We start from the raw sequence: 17,227 nt of genomic DNA, 5'->3' as shown, positions 1-17,227 counted from the left end.
TGAGCAGTGTGGGGTGAAGGAATGGTCTGAAGGAATATTGCACTGATACAGCAGATCAAGAGAAGTGATCTTCTTAGTTTGATCCAGGATGGGGATAGGCTGCTACCCTCGGGGCATGTCTACAAGAGACATTTACTGTGGAGCTTCCTAATTAGCTCTGCAGTAAAGTCTTTTTTTCTACCTGTGCAGCCCTATTAGGCCACAGTAAACTAATAAGCTCCTTCATATGATAGTACTTGTAAAACAAGCACCATCCTACTGCAGAGTTATTTACTGCAAAGCAGTGCACATGTAGACGCTGACAGAACAGGCTAGGGCATGAGGGTGCTACAGCATGGGGGTTACCTGCTGGCTAACCCTGCACTGGAGCACCCTCATGCTCCAGCCAGCCTGCCACAGCACATTGAGTTGGGTCGGAGCAGCTCTGGGCTAGCAGGCTGATCACCAGGGTCCCCTGCCAGCTGGGACTACTCCAGCCTGGCTCAACATGCTGTGGTTCTGGGCATGTGTGTAAACATGGTGTTTGGGAGCAATAACCTCTGGTACAATATGTAGTTTATTGCTTCAAATTAATTGCACATGTAGACATGCCAACTGGGTCCTGCAAGACAAGGAAAAGCAGGGTTCAGTCTGCTCAGCACCAAGTGGAAATATCATGGGCTGTAGTAGCAGAATTCATCTTATATATATATATATATATATATATCCTGTAATAGGTGGAACTTTTTTTCAGAGCAGAAACTGGGCCATGGTTTGCTCTCTGGCAGATAGGACTGGTTGGTGCAAGGCTATTAGAAACATGGTCGCAGAGGCTTCAAATTCCTTTTTTACTGCCCAGAAAAAACAGCTCCTGGATCAAACATTTTTTTCAATGTCATTTGTGCTCGTTTTATTAATAGTTACTAGAGCTACCAATATGTTACTTGCTGTATAAATAGGCTTTTAGAAAGGCAACTAAAAAGAAGTATATAAGCCTTAGCAAGAGGACAGCAGATGTCTGTTCTTCACTATGAGAAGAACCACCTTTGTAGCACTTGTGTATGGTACTTACAAGACTAATGGAACCATTATATTATGAATTGGGGAACGTTCTTTGGGGTCCCCCCCCCCTTACAACTGCATTTTAATCACCATTGTCTCATCTAGAAGATCTTCCTTTTGATAGCTTTCCTTCTCACTGTGTAAGGTAGTCTGTCCTTGAGGATCCTGGCTCACATTACACATAAGATGTAATTAACCAGTTAATCACATCTCAGACTGTTACCTGGCCACACACTAATGCAATTAATGGCATGATAAGATAAGCAATAAGGCACAAAGCTATTACACAAAAATGTGCAATAACTTTGTAGCTGATTCTTATCACACCATTAATTGAACATGTGGTCAGGCTGGGGTTCCCAGCAGTGGGATGTGCCCCTGTCACTGGAGGTCCTGCCAACTGATGGGGCTTCCAACCGTGGGGGCGAACCATGTCCTTCTGTGTCTAGGAGCCCCATCATCTGATTTGGGCTCCCAGCCATGGGGATGCCTCATGTGGGTTACAGGTAAGAAACCTTTTTCTTGATGAAACTGTGGGAGAAAAGCACGATTTGGTTTAATAATTTGATGAGTTAATTTCTAAAATGTTGCCTGTTTTCCCTAGGCACTGTTTGATTTCTCGGCAACCAATACATTGGAGCTGAATTTTAAGAAGGGTGATTTGATCTATCTTCTCAGCAGGATCAACAAAGACTGGCTGGAGGTAAGACTGCATTAGGACCATGGTAAAAATTGCTCGTAGGGCCTCAGTTATAATGCATCTGAGCCACTTATGATAGGAAAAAACAAATTGAAACAGGTGCAGGAAAGGGCTACTAGGATGCATTAGATGAATACAGAGCCTATTATAAGAAGATGAAATGAAATTGAGTTGTTTAGCATAGCAAAAGAAGTTTGGGAGAGTATATTAAGTCATAGAATCATAGAGCTGAAATGGACCTCTAGAGGTCTAGTCCAGCTTTCTACTCCAACCAGGATCATGCCTGTCTAAACCGTCTCATCCAAGGGTTTGCTAATCTGTTCTTAAAAGCTTCCAGGGATGAAGATTTTGTTCCATTGCTTAACTGTCTTAGTAGTGAAAAAGTTCTTTCTAATCTCTAGTCTAAATTTCCCTTGTTGCAATTTAAGACTGTTACTTCTTGTCCTGCTCCCTGTGGTCTCACAGAATAGTGTGTCACCATCTTCTTTATAATCACTCTTCAGGAATTTGAACACTCTCATTAAATCCCTTCTGCTGTCTCTTCTCCAGGCTGACTAATCTCAGCTTTCTAGCTTTCCTCATATGTCATGTTTCCTAGATCTCTAATCAGTTCTGTTGCTTGCTGCTGGAGGCAAGGCTTCCTGGTGAGGCCTCAGAGTGGACCAATCACTTCCTTTGATGTACAGATAACACTCCTGTTAATACAACCCAGTATGCCTGTTTTGCAACAAGAGCATACTGTTGATACACATTTGGCTTGCAGTCCACTGTAACCCTAAGGTGTTTTTCTGAAATACTGCAGCCTAAGCAGCCGTTCTCTAATTTGTATCTGTGTATATGATTATTCTTTATAAATATGTTCCAGGGGGTTAATACCAGGGAGGGTACGTCAATTAAAGGATTGTATTGGTACAAGATAAAATTTAAGTCCAGATTGTTCACTGATGATTTTAGACAGAAAATTGGAAGGTTTCTAACCAGCAGAGGAAAGATGTTCCAGAATGACCTCTGAATAGGATACTGCTGGCAAGGAATCTAAATAGATGGAGCTTGATGAGTTTATGGAAAAGGTGATAGGATAGGATAGATGTGTTCATGGAGTAGTAACCAGAGCAGGTAGTCTGAGGTTTTATGAGTTTGTTATCTCCAAATGGGGCTTGAAAGGAAACTTTGTAATGCTGTATGTTATTTGCATATATGGGAAATTTTGGTGGCTTAGGGCTTCTTGACTTTACTGATGGAGAAGGCAGGATCTGGTGAGAGCAGTTGAAGCTAGAGAAAGTGGTTTCACCTTCCTGACTTGAACACTCGAGTGGCTTTTACTCTGGGTTGGTAGGCTTGCAATAGCCCAGGATTGAGTTTTGAGAATGTGCTATAGTTTAGATGACAGGGAATTTGAAATGTTATTGTGCACAGGTAAGGGCAGGCTGTGTATTTGCAACAGCCGTTTTTGGATTGAGTTTCTTTTCCTTATTCACCCTCACTGATCTGTTTACAATGCTTGCTGCACTGTATTATATTGTGTTAATTCTATTCTTCAAGGCTTACATGCAGTGCCCTCACCAGGGCTTCTGCCATTGCTGCTGCCCCCATGCTGCTCCACCTCTCCCAGCCCTGGTCTGGTCTTGGTCTGTGCTTCCGAATGTGTGGTGGGATGTGGAGTCACCTCCAGATCTTCCCCCCTCCCTCCTCCACCTGCAGGCTGCACACTCTGGGTTGGAGGAGATGGGCAAGGAGAGGGGTGAAGGAGGCTAAGGTCCTCCCACTTGCTGGGCTCGGCGGTGACACATGGTCAGCCTCCCGAGTCTTGATGTAGACATGCTCACTCTGTATTCATGCTAACCCACAATGACATATTAACAAAGGACTTGGGCAATAGTCTAAGAGACAGTGAGGAAGGGTATTCAGTATGTCTGCTGATCTGGTATTTGCTTTCTCAAACAGGACAGTCTTGGAGGGTAAATATCTGACGTGCATATTATGCACTGCTCTTGTTCCTCTTTATTTGACTATCCAATGCAATAGGTATACAATCGGCTTATTTCTATTGCATTCCTCCTTTAATGATCATATCGGGATAATTCTGCTTGTCATCTCTACAGAAATGGCTTCAGTTTCCACAGCCGATCAAATGTAGTAAAAATAATACACTCTTCTTCAGTCTGTTCCCTTTCTCTCATTCCAGGGAACTGTTTATGATGCCACTGGAATTTTCCCATGTGCTTTTGTGAAGGTCATTAAAGACTTACCAGAAGAAGAAAATACTATGAATCGTCTGCGCTGTTATTACCATGACAGCATTGTTAGCATCATCAGGTAATGAGATGATGCTCTTCAGGTTACTGCTGGAAAGATGTTTGTAATTCTGTTTTAATTACATGAAACAATAATGTTTGTTCATCTTCTAGGAACATAGCAGTGGAAGAGGATCTGAGCAGCATCCCACCGTTCCAAGACCTCATGGAATTAATGAGGTACAGTGCAGATGGAGGGAGTTGCATTTAGTATTGATTCAGAGATTCACTTAGGCATATATCCTGAGTTTCTTTCAGTCCTGGCTGTGTTACGTTGTCCAGCCATCCCAGTGTTCTGGATTTAAAACAATCTGCCCAGATACTCCAGAGGCTTTGTAGTTGCTACTGTTTCACCCAGTACCACTCTGAACAGATACCAGTCTGTTTTAAGGGGACCTGATCACCTAGTACACTTCCTTGGTATGTGGGATGCACTGTGCAGCTCCTTAGATCCCCATAGTAGTGTTTGAGACCTCCCAGTGCCCTTCCTGACATTTTACTCACTCCCCAGGAGTATCCCATAGGCTATAGGCAGACTGGGCTTCTCATTTAGGCCTTTCAATGGTGATGCATTGGAAAAGCAAGGAATGGGCTCAGCAACAATGGGCTCAGTAAAAGAAGTTCTTAACCACAGTTACTTCACTCAAGTGCTTTTGGGGTCAGAGAACTTTGAAAATAAAAGTCCTGAGTGGACCTTCCTCCAGTTCGATCCCACTCTTGTAAGAGAGTCTGATTTGTATCCAGCCTTTCAGGGTAGGTGGACTCCTTCTGAAAGTCATTCATATATGTAGTAATGATTGGTCCCTATGCACAGAGCAGCCTCCCCACTCCAACACTTAAGTAAAGTCTTTATCAGTATATGACTGCTGTGTCTACTGGGATGGACTAACTCCCTTTATTAGTCATACTTTTCTTACTTCCCCTTGCTATGCAGGCCCTTGTGTATAAAGGCTAGGAATGGCAGCATTTTGCCTGAACATTCATCTGCACAAGAGGAAGAAGGCATTAACATTATAGATATGCCTACGTGGAGCTGTGCATTGTGACCATGTACAAAAATGACTGTAATGTTACACAAGCGTTATTCATTATCATTTGGGATTGCATCTTTTCTGAGGAAGACTTGAGCAAGCCTCTGCCCACATTAGTTCACTGCATAGTGTTGCAAGTCTACCACAGGCATTGTTCAACTTTTCAGAGGAAAAATTGAAGAAGCATTACTTTAATTTTGAATAACAGAGATATGCGCTAAGCAAACCTACTCCCCCGTCCTCTGAATAACACGATTTCACATTCATCTTTCTTTAGCATATGATCTGGCACTCTGTAATGATGTTTGAAAACACCAGTGCCTACTGGCAGTCAAACACTACAAAACCTCTCTAGTGAGAAGCATTGCTGATAGCATTATCAACAAGTCATTGTCTTGGATGTTGCTCTCTGTGGGTCATCTGTACAAGGGGTGGGGAAAGTGACCCTGGTCTTTTCTCCAGGGTTCAAATTACACTTTGACTTTTGTGGGGGGTCTGCAAAAAAAATTGGGCTGCCCACCACAATGTCCTAATAAAATCAGAGACCTCTCAGATTATGATTTTCAAATGATTTTCACACACCCCCCTCCGAGGTCCCCCATAATTCAACCCCTGCTTTTCTCCATATCTGGATAGTGTCAAAGTGGAGTATGCTACTTTGCATGATATACCCCATGCAGAGTATTATACAACTGCAAAATGTTGTTGTTTTTGCAATCTCATTAATTGGTATAGGAAGAGTTAAATATCCCTGAAAAGTGGGTGTGCTTCTATCCCTCTAGAGTTCCAAGTAGAGGGCAGGGGTCTCTAGTACATTATTAATTGTTCAGTAACTTCCTGGCATTAAGTTAATAGAATTTAATCCATTTTTTCTTCCCCAGGCGGGAATTTGATCACGAAGATATTGTTCTGAATTACCAGGACTTTGACGGTGACATGATTCGGCTGCTTTCTGACCAGGATGTTGAACTCATGGTGTATCAGAACAGAAACAGGCCCTCTGAGAAGCATGTGTTCCCCTGGAAGTTACACATCACCAACAAGGATGACTTCAGTGTCTACAACACCAGTCCTGGAAGTGGTGCTGTTCAGGAACCAGGAATTAATATGCCATGATTGCCAGGGAGTGGTACCTCACAGATGGCTGTACCCCTTCCCTTTATCTAGTCTGTAGAACTTCATATTCTCCTCTCTAAAACCATATAAAATAAAAATGCTCCCCCAGCAGCTCTGTCTGAGGTGAGATGCTGGTGATTCAGAAACAACATACGTGGAGAGAGAACTTTTGTATTGTAGAGCAGCTGCCTCTTCCCCTCTCTCTACATGCATCATCTCAGATTGTTGGACTTGTATATACCTACACTAAATGCAGAGGAAATTTGGGGTAAGCAGTTAGGTAGCCTTCAGGCATCCATCTTACTTGGAAAGAAAGTGGATTAAGGTGTTTCCTGTATGGAATGAAAAAAAAGTAATGCATAATAATAGAGTGCCTTTCAGCAGAGGATTTGTATTTAACTAGCTCATTTGGTCTCCCAGCATTCCTATTTAGCTGTATTTAAAGATGGGGAAACTGAGGCTCAGAACAGTGAAATTGCTTGCTGATGATCATGAAACAAGCTGGTATCAGAGCTACAAATAGAACTTAGTGGTCCTAACTCCCAGGTTCCTGCTCTAATGATCTGAGCTTTGCTTCCTAGACAGTTATTTCCCCCTCAAATGCTTTCTGTTCATCTTTAACATGATAGGATGAATGTCTTGTTGCTGGTTTTTCTAGATGGAGCTGTTATTTCTGTGGGCAGGAGTTACATTGGGAAACCAGTTTCTTTGGAAGCACTGAAGAAACATATTGCTGCTTCATGGTTTGCTTTTCGATTCCCTTGAATAAAATAAAATAAAAAATTCAAGGTTTTTCCTTAAATGTGTTTTTTGTGACAGTGTTTCTAACTGTACCAATGCACTTATACTGTGGTGATTTATGGGATGTTTTGTCTGATGTATTTCTTTGACTGATGTAATTGCTTGCCCAAATTTCACTTCCCCTTCTTTCACCACCCCTTCTTTTTGATGCTTGCACGCTGGTTCATGTAGCACAAGTATCAATACATCATTGTTATTCTGAGTCCTTCAGTGAGTTAATTTTACACCGGAGTTAATGTTCTCACTCCTGTCTTTCAGTTGCTTAGCATGTTCTGAAATTTGCATTCTGGGGCTGGATTTTCCATGCTTTGTCTGCCTAAGCAAAATCTGTTGACCCATTCAGGAGGAGAAAATATGTTATTAAAAAAATTATTGCACTAATATTTGGAGTAACTCTGCAACTGAAAACTAGTTTTCCCTCTGATCAAAGACTGCACCTTATAAGTAAACTTCTTTCATTGTTATACAGCAGTTGTATATCCCTGTGAGACTATATATTCGGTCTGTGCGAAGCGGCTAGTATTCACTGCAGATTTGGATTCGGCCAATTTGGGGGACAGTGATTAGATTCGGTGAGTCGAATCGCTGTCCCAATTCGATTTGGCCGAAACAGCCAGGCCTGGCCCATCCCCTGCCTCCTGTCCCTGCCTGGCAACAGCTGCTCCTCCTGCCCCAGCTCCCGGCTCTTTGGAAAAAAAGGCCTCAGCTCTGGCCCTTTAAGAAAAACCCCCCCAAGAAAACCCCTAGACTTACTGCTCCTGCCAGCGGGGGCGATCCCCGCTGCCCCCCACTGCTCCATGCCATGTGGGGGGCTCTACATGAGCCCCTGAAGCCCTGAGACTGCTGCAGGAGCCTGAGTCCTGGGGTTTTCTCTGTTTTTTTTTTCTTAAAGGGCCAGAGCTGGCCCAGGTGGGGCACCTGCCTCCCCCCCAGCCTCACCTGCTCTGCCCCTACTACTTACCAGCTCGGAGTCAGCTGCAGCTCCCTGTTGCAGCCACCAGGGATTGCCCAAATCATCAAAGCTCTCCGTATCTTTGCTGAAGCTTTGGAGAGCTTTGAAGTGATTTGGACCTTTAAATTGGTCCCCTGATTCGATTCAGATTCGGAGATTCGGCCACCGAATTGGGCCGAATCTCCTCCGAATCAAATCACCACCCGAAGTTTTGCGCAGCCCTACTATATATGCAGAATTCTATGCAATCATGTAACTAGAGAGTATATTGTAATGCAAGTTCATCAGCTAACAGTTTTTGGAGATTGCATGTATGCTTTTAGAGATACCATGAAAATGAAATCCAGTCATATTTTTAAAGCAAATTCCATTGACTTTTTATAGGTTTAGAATCACATCTTCCTATCTTAATAAATATGTGTTTTTATTATCTTTTGTGGAACCCAAACAACTGACACCAGGGACTGATTAACTAAATGAATGTACTGAAGAAATGGTGAAATCGGTCATGCAGAAAGTAAGAAAAAATGAAAAAAAAATAGAAAGAACAGTGTCCTTGTGCACCCCTTTTCTTCTCCCCCATTTTCTTTTGGTTCTTTTAGAGGTTAATTGTAACAAGAGCCAAGAACAAAATTCCCAGCAGAAGTGTGATTTTTAAGTTGATGTATCAACTTAAAAGAAGCTTGAGAGAGTCCAGAAAAGAGCCACTCATATGATTAAAGGCCTGAAGAGCAAGCCATACAAGGAAAAGCTGACAGATTTGGGACTGTTCAGCCTAGAAAAGAGAAGTCTTCGGTGGGATTTGGTGGCAGCTTGCAAATGTATGAGGGGAGAGCATTAGGGGCTACGCGAACAACTGTTCACCAAAGCACCACAGGGGAAAACCAGGACCAACGGTCATAAAGTCCTAGAAGAAAGTGTCAGGCTGGATATAAGGAAAAACTTCTTCGTGGTCCTTGTGCCCAGGCTCTGGATTAGACTCCCAGCGGGGATGGTGCAGGCATCTACCCTGGAGAGTTTCAAAAGGAGACTGGACGCACACCTTGCTGGGGTTATTTGACCCCAGCAGCCTTTCCTGCCCAGAGCAGTGGGGGCTGGACCTGATGATCTCACAAGGCCCCTTCCAGCCCTAAACTTCTGTGAACTGTGAATCCCTTTAACTTTGCCATTTCCTATAAAATCTCAATGCTTTATTAAGCTACAATCTGACAAGGGATTCTGCAAGTCCAGTGGAAAAAAGGGGAACGTGTTAAAAGGAAGCAAATATTTATGTGCTTTGCTATACGATTTTTTGTATGCCGTTTTTTTATTAACTCTATCATGCCATTAGTATACTCAGTGCTGTACAGACAGGTAAAAAACGGTGTCTCAGATTTAAAAAGCTTATAAAATGCTGGAAGCCCTCCCCTTGTTCCCATTTTGCATATGGGAAGGTTCCAGCTGATACTTCTATACCAGTGGTTCTCAACCTTTTTGGATCTGAAGTACTCCTCACTGGATTCAAGGCATCCCTTCTTATGACTTGAGTGGCACCCAGTTTCAAAAACAATGTATTACAGTGCTTACCTTTCTGCAGAGGGGCCCAGGTAGGGGGTTAATGAGCACAGTCAAGCCTGAGTCTGCAATTATCTGCTTATATCCTCACACCTGGATTATCTTCTCATGCTTTGCAGCACCCTTCAAAGGATCTGGTGGCACCCCAGGGTGCTGTGACACCCTGGTCGAGAATCACTGATCTATGCACATTTAAGTGAATAACACATTCCTGGAAGAGACTCAGGTGGTATTTTCAATGTCCATGATCTGAAAATGAGACGAAGGTCTGATAATTCACCCCTGGGGTCTTTGTGTGCCCTTCCTAGACTCTGGCAACTCTTCATAGTCTAGCTCAGGGGCCAGTTCTTGGAAAATGGATGTGAAACTCTATAGCATCCTTGGATAGATTTACCTACCTAGGTTCTCTTCTCTCCAGTTTTCTTCTACCTATCTTCTACCACTTCTGTGCTCTCTAACAATCACAACAGTGATTCATTTCTTATATTTGTTCATGTTTGTTATTGTTCTTGAGCAGATACTCCAAAGATGGTTGAAATCACTGGGAATCTAAATGCACATGCATTTCACAGACATGTAGAAAAGAGCTGTCACTGCCCCAGGGAGCCCAGGATCTTGGTAATGGTAAGATTCAGAATGGGAATGGGACAAACAAGGAACATGGAGGGAAGGACTGTTAAATTCTTTTCAGTAGTCTGTTAATGTTTGTCTACCATGACACCCCTCTGGAACACATCCTCGCCTCCTAAAAGTTAATGATGAACCCATGAGCAGGATTAGCTTGATAAGCAAATTTGCCTGATCCCCCTGGAGCACAGGCAAAACAAGCCCTATGCTATTTTGTTGCAGGATATTGTGCGTCAGTTTAGCTGAATTCTTGCTGCGCTCTATTAACTGATGTTTGCTAAGCCAAATTATGAGAGTCATCTCTGTGTGTATGTACCCATCAAATATTAACTGGCCATCAGTTTTATCCAGCACACTAACACCCAACATCAGGCACCAAATTGCTACAAAGCCCCGGAAAATATATTGAATAATCCAAAGCTACTTCTAGCTAGTGACCTATGGACTGTTCTCTGCCTGTGTTTTTTACCAAGAGAAGACCCATGTTGCTTGTGCTACTCACTCACTATACCTCAGGAAGTCTCTACAGTGTTCTGGAGAACAAAACAGCAAAGGTCTGTTCCTATAGCAAAGAACTTGTTCTTCATCTCCACACCTGATAGGAGATTATCTGATTTTCAGCTCCCACATCTATTTATAAAGCAAGCTGAACCATGTCAGGTGTAGTTTAGTGAGATGTGGAAAGAATGAGCACCCTTGGGGAATTAGAGGCAGTCTACATTTTGACTGTGGACAAACTGGGCACATGTACATGTGGTATTAATGCACCTGAATAAGCTCTGGCACAGTTCGCACTAGAGTCAGCTCCACCCAGATGCTGCATCTTCATGTGCACCCAGGACTGCAGCAGTTTGAGCCGGGGTAGTCCCAGGTGCATGTGAAAACGCTGTGCCTAGAAGCAGCTGACCCAGAGCAAGGGGCCTTGGGGGCAGGCCTGGTTGGTGAACTCAGACTGGTGGGGTGGGTGAAATGACACATGGGAATGGGGAAGGGGGGTGGTTTGCAGCCCCTACCACTCTGAGTTCACCAGCCGCGCCTCCAGATAGTGGCCTCAGGTGGTGGAAGGGCTGGCTGGGGCACAAGGATGCTACAGTGCAGGACTAGCCAGCAGGCAGCCCTTGCATTGTAGCACCTTCATGCACCAGCCAGCCCCGGTCACAGTCTACACATGCGTCTCAGCGCATGCAAGTACTCCACCATAGGATAGTACTTGTGTTGGGCAGTACTATCCTACGGTGGAGTGAATTAGTTTACTGTGCCCTAATATGGGTGCATGTGTAGGCTGTGATGCTTTACTGCAGAGCTAATTAGTCAACTACAGTAAAATGCACTTGTAGAGGCAACCACTGAAGATGAAAGACACACAGTGGAAGGTGGCTCTGCACAGGCAGCAGAAGTCTGGGGCTAATGGGGCTTAGCCCCCGCAAACACGGGGCAGCGGTGGCAGCACAGAGCACAGCAGGGTAGTCTGGGTGCAGGCTCCAGGCAGTTGCAGCAGGGGGAAAGAGGGGCACGGAGACAAATGAGCTGCCAGAGCCTGCAGGCAGCCGGGAACTCAGCTTGGCCCTGCTGTGTGTGGAGCAGCGCCCAGCAGGTAAGTGTGTAGGGGAGAAGGAGGGGGAGGGAAGGGGTGCAGAGGGGAAGATTGAGGCCCCCTGTGGTGAGGGGCAGGGGCTGAGGTGAGCAGGACCCTGGGTGGGTCGTAGGAGGGTCAAAGCCCGGGCAGCTCATCCAGAGGCAAGGGGGGGCTCCCTCCACTGCGTGCACCCCCAGGGCAGGCATGGGGGGCATGTCCCCCCTGGATCTGTGCATGGGGCAGAGGCTGGCTGCCACTGAAGGCTGGGCTCTGTGCCTTACTGCCAGTGCCCCAGCAGCTATGCAATGCCACATGTCTCTTGTCACCAGATGGGCAGGGGCCTGGATGCAGCCAGCATGCAGGAGGCACGTGGCATTGCGCAGCTGCTGGGGCAGAGCCAGCGAGGCACAGAGCCCAGCCTGCAGCAGCAGTCCACCTCTGCTCCACGCACAGATCCAGGGGGCATGTGCCCCCCATGCCTGCCTTGCAGGTGTGCACAGTGGAAGGAGCCCTTTGTGTCCCGGGACAAGCTGCCCAGGCTCCAACCCTCCCACAACCTGCCCAGGGGCCCCATTCACTCCAGCCCCTGCCCTACTCCCTCCCTCACCGTGGGAGCCTCGATCTGCCCCCGCTCATGCTCCTTCCCTCCCCTCCCCTCCCTTCCCCCCTACACACTTGCCTGCTGAGCATTTTCTCTCTCCACCTATGTGGCTCTGGTTATGAGGGCACCCAAGGAGGACTTACAAGTGTACACAACAGTGGCCCAGATGCAGTTGAACAGCTAGAGATAATGGCGAAGTCTTCATTTTTATTGTCAGTTATGTATTTTTTGTATATAGCCAGAACCTTTTCCTTGGGATTTGACTACCATATAACTGACATGCTTTTCTTTCGACATTTGCTCTTCTCCTGCATTTTCCTAGCAATATTGCAGGGGCAGGAGATGGGCACACATGGACAGATGCTGGTGCCAGTGAGTTAGTCCTGATTTCTACAAAATTCCAAGACCCAGTCCTTGGAAACTGTTTAAATAATAGTAATAATAATAAAACAGTTAAGTGTTATGAATGAAAAAAAAATGCTTCCTCTTCCTCTCAGATACAACTGAGCAGGCGCCTAGAGCATTTGAAACACAGTAGAAATAGGAAGTTGAAGTTCAATGCACTTGTGACTTAGTGGCAATAAAGGCGGTGTCTGCTCTGGTAAAAAATAGTTGGGGTATGCACAGCCAGCAAAGTTCCAGCCTGAATCAGTGCAAAAAAAGGAGGTGGGAAGGAATACATCTCAGGTATATTTCCTAGGTGTACGGTCCCACTTTGGGAAGTGTCATTCCTCGTGCTGGTTCCTGCATCCAGAAAGCTGAAGCTACTGGTGTGTGAGGACAGAGGGGGTCTTCTGCCCAAGTGCTCTGACAGCTCTTGGCTCAGGTAAGAGAGCTGGGCCAGCGTTGGGGTAGAGGTAAACGGTAAATTGGAACCCATCCAAACAAGTTATGAGCCACTGGAATCAGCTGTCTCACTAGATCTCTTCTGAGTCATGATTTCGTAGGAGTCCTTTAAGCAGCATACTACCTGATGAAATGGTTTCATGAAGCTGTGAGTTATTTTGGGTGGGCTGGGCCTCCTTCTCTATGTTCCCCGGAGGCAGGAAAGTTCATATGTTCCCAGGCACAGGAAGCCCAGGTGTAGATGTGCTCAGGGACTCCGTTAGACTCTAGCTGGCAGTCATGTGGGGTTAAAATTATTAGTAGCTCATCTCTATCCATTTTAGTTGAGTTACATCTGCAGAGAATATGGCTCAAGGTCTTGGCAGCACTGAATTCAGCTTTGAATCTCCACATTCACCCCTGAAAAAGAAAATAAGGATTCACTGGGATTGTTCCTGTTGTTTAAAGCTTCCAGTGGGCACTGCTTCAAGGTGGTTCTCACATGTCTTGCTGGTTGATGAGTAGCCTATTGGTGAGAAGGGTACAAATGTAAGAAATCCAGACAATTCTCCTCTCATCCTAAGAAGTGTGCATGTCTGTGGTAGGCAGCCAGGGGTGTTAAGGGATGAAGGCATGTGGTCTATCCAGGTCAGGCTTAGGTCCAATGGAGGAGATCTGTGTTTTGAATGTGTTCCTTTTGTATGTTGTGGGGAGCTGAAGGAGGAGCGAATGTGGAGACTGAACCCCCCTTTCCATGGATAACAGTTGCTTCTTGCTGTCAAAGCAAATATGGGAAATCCTTGCATACTATGAGCAGAGCACAGCTGCTTTTCAGTTCTCTGTGCAATCACCCAAGAAGAAGGTGAGGACTTCACTGTTCCAGGATGGACAGTATATTTTTGAAAGGTCCAGTCAAGACAGGGCAGGGGGACCAGGTGATGTTTTATGTTTCAGAGAAGACTCCAGTCTCAGTCATCATTTCACAAGACTTTTGCCTCCCTGTCCTTCAGGGAACACAGAAGAAATAGAGAGCGTAGGTGAGCGCCAGAATAGCAGGTCGGAAGAACTGAGCACTAACTCTTGAATCAGGGTCCAACTTGCGTGTGCCGGCAGACGTGATCATGAGGGAATTCTGCATGGTGGTGCTGGCACTCTGCTTGGCCTCTGTGGTTGGAGAAGAACAAGGTGAATTCCCAATTCTTTACCTCCTTTTTTTTCTTCCCTTCCCTTTTCATCACCATTTCTCCCCTGCCCTCTTTCAGCCCTATCACTTTTCTCTACTCCGTCTCCTTCCTTTCCACTTTCTCTACTCTATTCCTCTCTCTGCTGTTCCAGCAGAGTGTGTTATGGATAAACGGACAGCTGAGAGGGCAACTGTTCAATGGGACTGGTGAATGGATAGTACAGTAAGAGACTGGATGGTGGAAGGATAGTGAGGGGGGAAGTGGAGTGGTGGGACTACGAGTAGGTGGTGACTGGCTGGGTGAGCAAGTGGAGAATTAGACAAGTGGATGGAGGATGAACTGGAGGTGATGTGGTGGGATAACTAGGCCTCTGAAGGTGAGTGGAGGGATGAACAGGTAGGGAATTGCAAGGGCTAATAGATCAGATTTGGAGTATAAATGCAGCATTTGGAGTATGTGAAAGTGATCAGGGCCCATATCAAATGCTTTGTTTTATATAAGGAAGTGCACTCCCTACCAGATCTCCCAATTTTTTCTCTGCCATTATTGGGAGCAGAGATGTTTCTCTCATGTTCATCAACTCTAGGTATAACCTCCTATGTTGTATTTAGAACTGATTTGTGAGTTTTTACAACTAGTTGAGCATAGTATAACTCTGTGGGAGGAAGTCTTTTAAATTCCTCAGGAATTTCTCCTAGATTCTCAAGACCCAGGTCTGCATTAAGACCACGTGCGGTATGAACCCTAGAAAGAATATCCCAAGACATGCCCCATACCTTTCCAGCGGTAGAGATGCACATGTTTGATATCCACTGTGTTTTGAAATATCACCTCTACCCACATCCAATAAGTTATTTGCAAGGTTTTCATCCTTCAACATCTCAGGAAAAGATGTCTGAAGATACCGGCATACTTGGTCTCTGAGACCAGTAAACTAAGAGATCCATATTTAGGCTAAGTCCCACCTCAGACAGGACAGCCCTATTCTCAGGAAGTCCATCTTCTGGTCCTGAAAGGCATGTACCAGATCCTGTTTAGATTTCTGTGTCCAGCGCAGGACTGGGGGGAGGCCAGCACATACACTGTCATACCAGAGTACCATTAACATTGCCAGTCCCTAGAAAGGTGTCTTGGCCATGCTGACTTAAGCTTCAGTAGCTGTCATGATACACAGACTACTCTAGTGCCTACTCTGCCAATAGGACTGTCACAAAAGGGTGCACTCTCTGTTTCCATGCTGGTACCTCCATCATGGCTAGGTCCCAGCCTGATACCGTTGTTCTGGCTCCTAGCTTCACAGAGCTCCCTTGCAACAGGGTGGAGAAAGCATCAGCTCTGGAATTGCATCTAACAGCTGTCTCTGTTTTGTCCTGAGATACATATTTTCCTGTTCTCCATGTGTTGGATTTTTAAAATCTGCCCCTTTCTAAGACTTAGCTCTCTCACAAACCTGTGTGGGCCTTCCTTTGACCCACTGAGAAATGCTTCCCTAGAACATCTCTCTCTCTTAAGACTGCCTTCCTAATGGCATGATATCTGCTAGCAGGCCAAGTGAGCTACCAGAATTAGTGTCCAATCTCCCCTCTACACAAATCCACAAAAGACTTTTTGAGGCTTTTTCAGGACTAAGGTGGTAAACTTTCAAAGAGGCTTTTGTATGCTGGCTGCCTGTGGTGCCTCTCACATAAGTGAAACATTACTGCCAACTTTTGTCCAAATCTCAGGAGCCAGGTCCCCAAAATTCATGAGAATAGCTTAAGAAGCAAGAGAGAGAAAAACAGTGCATTTGGGGGGCCTGTTGTGTGTTTTGTTGTTGGCGCTCCATGCTTCAAAGATATTTTAGATTTCTCTGCGAAAGTGTTAGCCAGAAACCCACCATATTTTACATGAAAACTAAGATTCTTAGACAATAACCTTAATCAAGAAGTTGGGGCTTTTAAGAAAAGCATCGGCTATCATGATAAAAATCGTAAGAGTTGGCAACCTGGTGACTACTATGGGCTGACTTTAACAACAGATGTTACTGGTAAGCGCCTTCTCATTTCCAGTCTCTGAACAGTGAAAGTCAGGAATATGAGGTTTTTATTAATACAATCCTTGGTTTATGCACTAAATGACACACAGGAACTCCCTGCAGAGCTTATCTGCTAGTTTCTTCCTCCTGCATCATTGCCTTCCCTATCACAACAGCAGGTTGTGTGTCTGTTCTATTGTTCCTCGCTACTCACCTTTATAACCTATGTTTTTTATGCTTGCTTCCCAGTCACAGAGAGCATCCCAATGAAGAGCCTGCATTGCTATAATGACTATGCGTCACAAACAACCTGCACGTGGGAGGAGTGCTCAAAGGCACATCGCTTCCTGAATATGACGCTTTTCCATAAGGATAGTTGCACACCGTAAGTATATGAACTCTGCACTGCTAGAGAGAGATGTGAAGAGCTTCCTGGACCTAAAACAGGGTGCTAGAGGGTGAGAAACGGGTCTGACCTGGGCTCTGAGTAGCATGTATACACCTAGGTTGGGCTTTTGTGTGGGTGAAAGTTGAAGACCCTATGGAGGCCTGCTTTGGGAAGAGGGGAAAATGAACACAGCGTGGATGTATTATTCAGGTTATTCTGATTACCTCTTGGTCATTCTCTACTGGTTTTGCTGTGGGATTGTAGTTGTTAGAGCATATTAGCTTCTTGCCCCTGGTGGAGTAGCATGTATACACCTAGGTTGGGCTTTTGTGTGGGTGAAAGTTGAAGACCCTATGGAGGCCTGCTTTGGGAAGAGGGGAAAATGAACACAGCGTGGATGTATTATTCAGGTTATTCTGATTACCTCTTGGTCATTCTCTACTGGTTTTGCTGTGGGATTGTAGTTGTTAGAGCATATTAGCTTCTTGCCCCTGGTGGGGAGAAGGAGCCACTACAGTAGAAG

At 45.1% G+C, this 17,227-nt stretch overlaps 2 protein-coding genes across 6 annotated transcripts in view; both read left to right on the top strand.

The window, feature by feature from the left end:
* NCF4 (neutrophil cytosolic factor 4) overlaps positions 1–6,974 on the top strand; it is a 47,020-nt gene extending 40,046 nt beyond the window's left edge. For all 5 annotated transcript variants that reach the window (XM_025206876.1, XM_025206875.1, XM_006025974.3 and 2 more), the window contains 4 exons: positions 1,646–1,744; positions 3,927–4,057; positions 4,150–4,215; positions 5,948–6,974. In XM_025206876.1, coding sequence (XP_025062661.1) covers positions 1,646–1,744; positions 3,927–4,057; positions 4,150–4,215; positions 5,948–6,182 — 531 coding nt within the window. In that variant the 3' untranslated portion in view covers positions 6,183–6,974. The remainder of the gene's footprint in view (positions 1–1,645; positions 1,745–3,926; positions 4,058–4,149; positions 4,216–5,947) is intronic.
* Positions 6,975–12,895: 5,921 nt separating this feature from the next.
* The window catches only part of LOC102377814 (cytokine receptor common subunit beta-like), a 20,841-nt gene continuing 16,509 nt past the window's right edge, over positions 12,896–17,227 (top strand). Inside the window, exons 1-3 of the mRNA XM_014521011.2 lie at positions 12,896–13,119; positions 14,129–14,303; positions 16,566–16,701. Coding sequence (XP_014376497.1) covers positions 14,240–14,303; positions 16,566–16,701 — 200 coding nt within the window. The 5' untranslated portion in view covers positions 12,896–13,119; positions 14,129–14,239. The remainder of the gene's footprint in view (positions 13,120–14,128; positions 14,304–16,565; positions 16,702–17,227) is intronic.

This window comes from Alligator sinensis, unplaced genomic scaffold, assembly GCF_000455745.1.
Source record: "Alligator sinensis unplaced genomic scaffold, ASM45574v1 scaffold215_3, whole genome shotgun sequence".
NCBI lineage: Eukaryota > Metazoa > Chordata > Crocodylia > Alligatoridae > Alligator > Alligator sinensis.
This window is presented reverse-complemented; position numbering and strand designations above follow the sequence as displayed.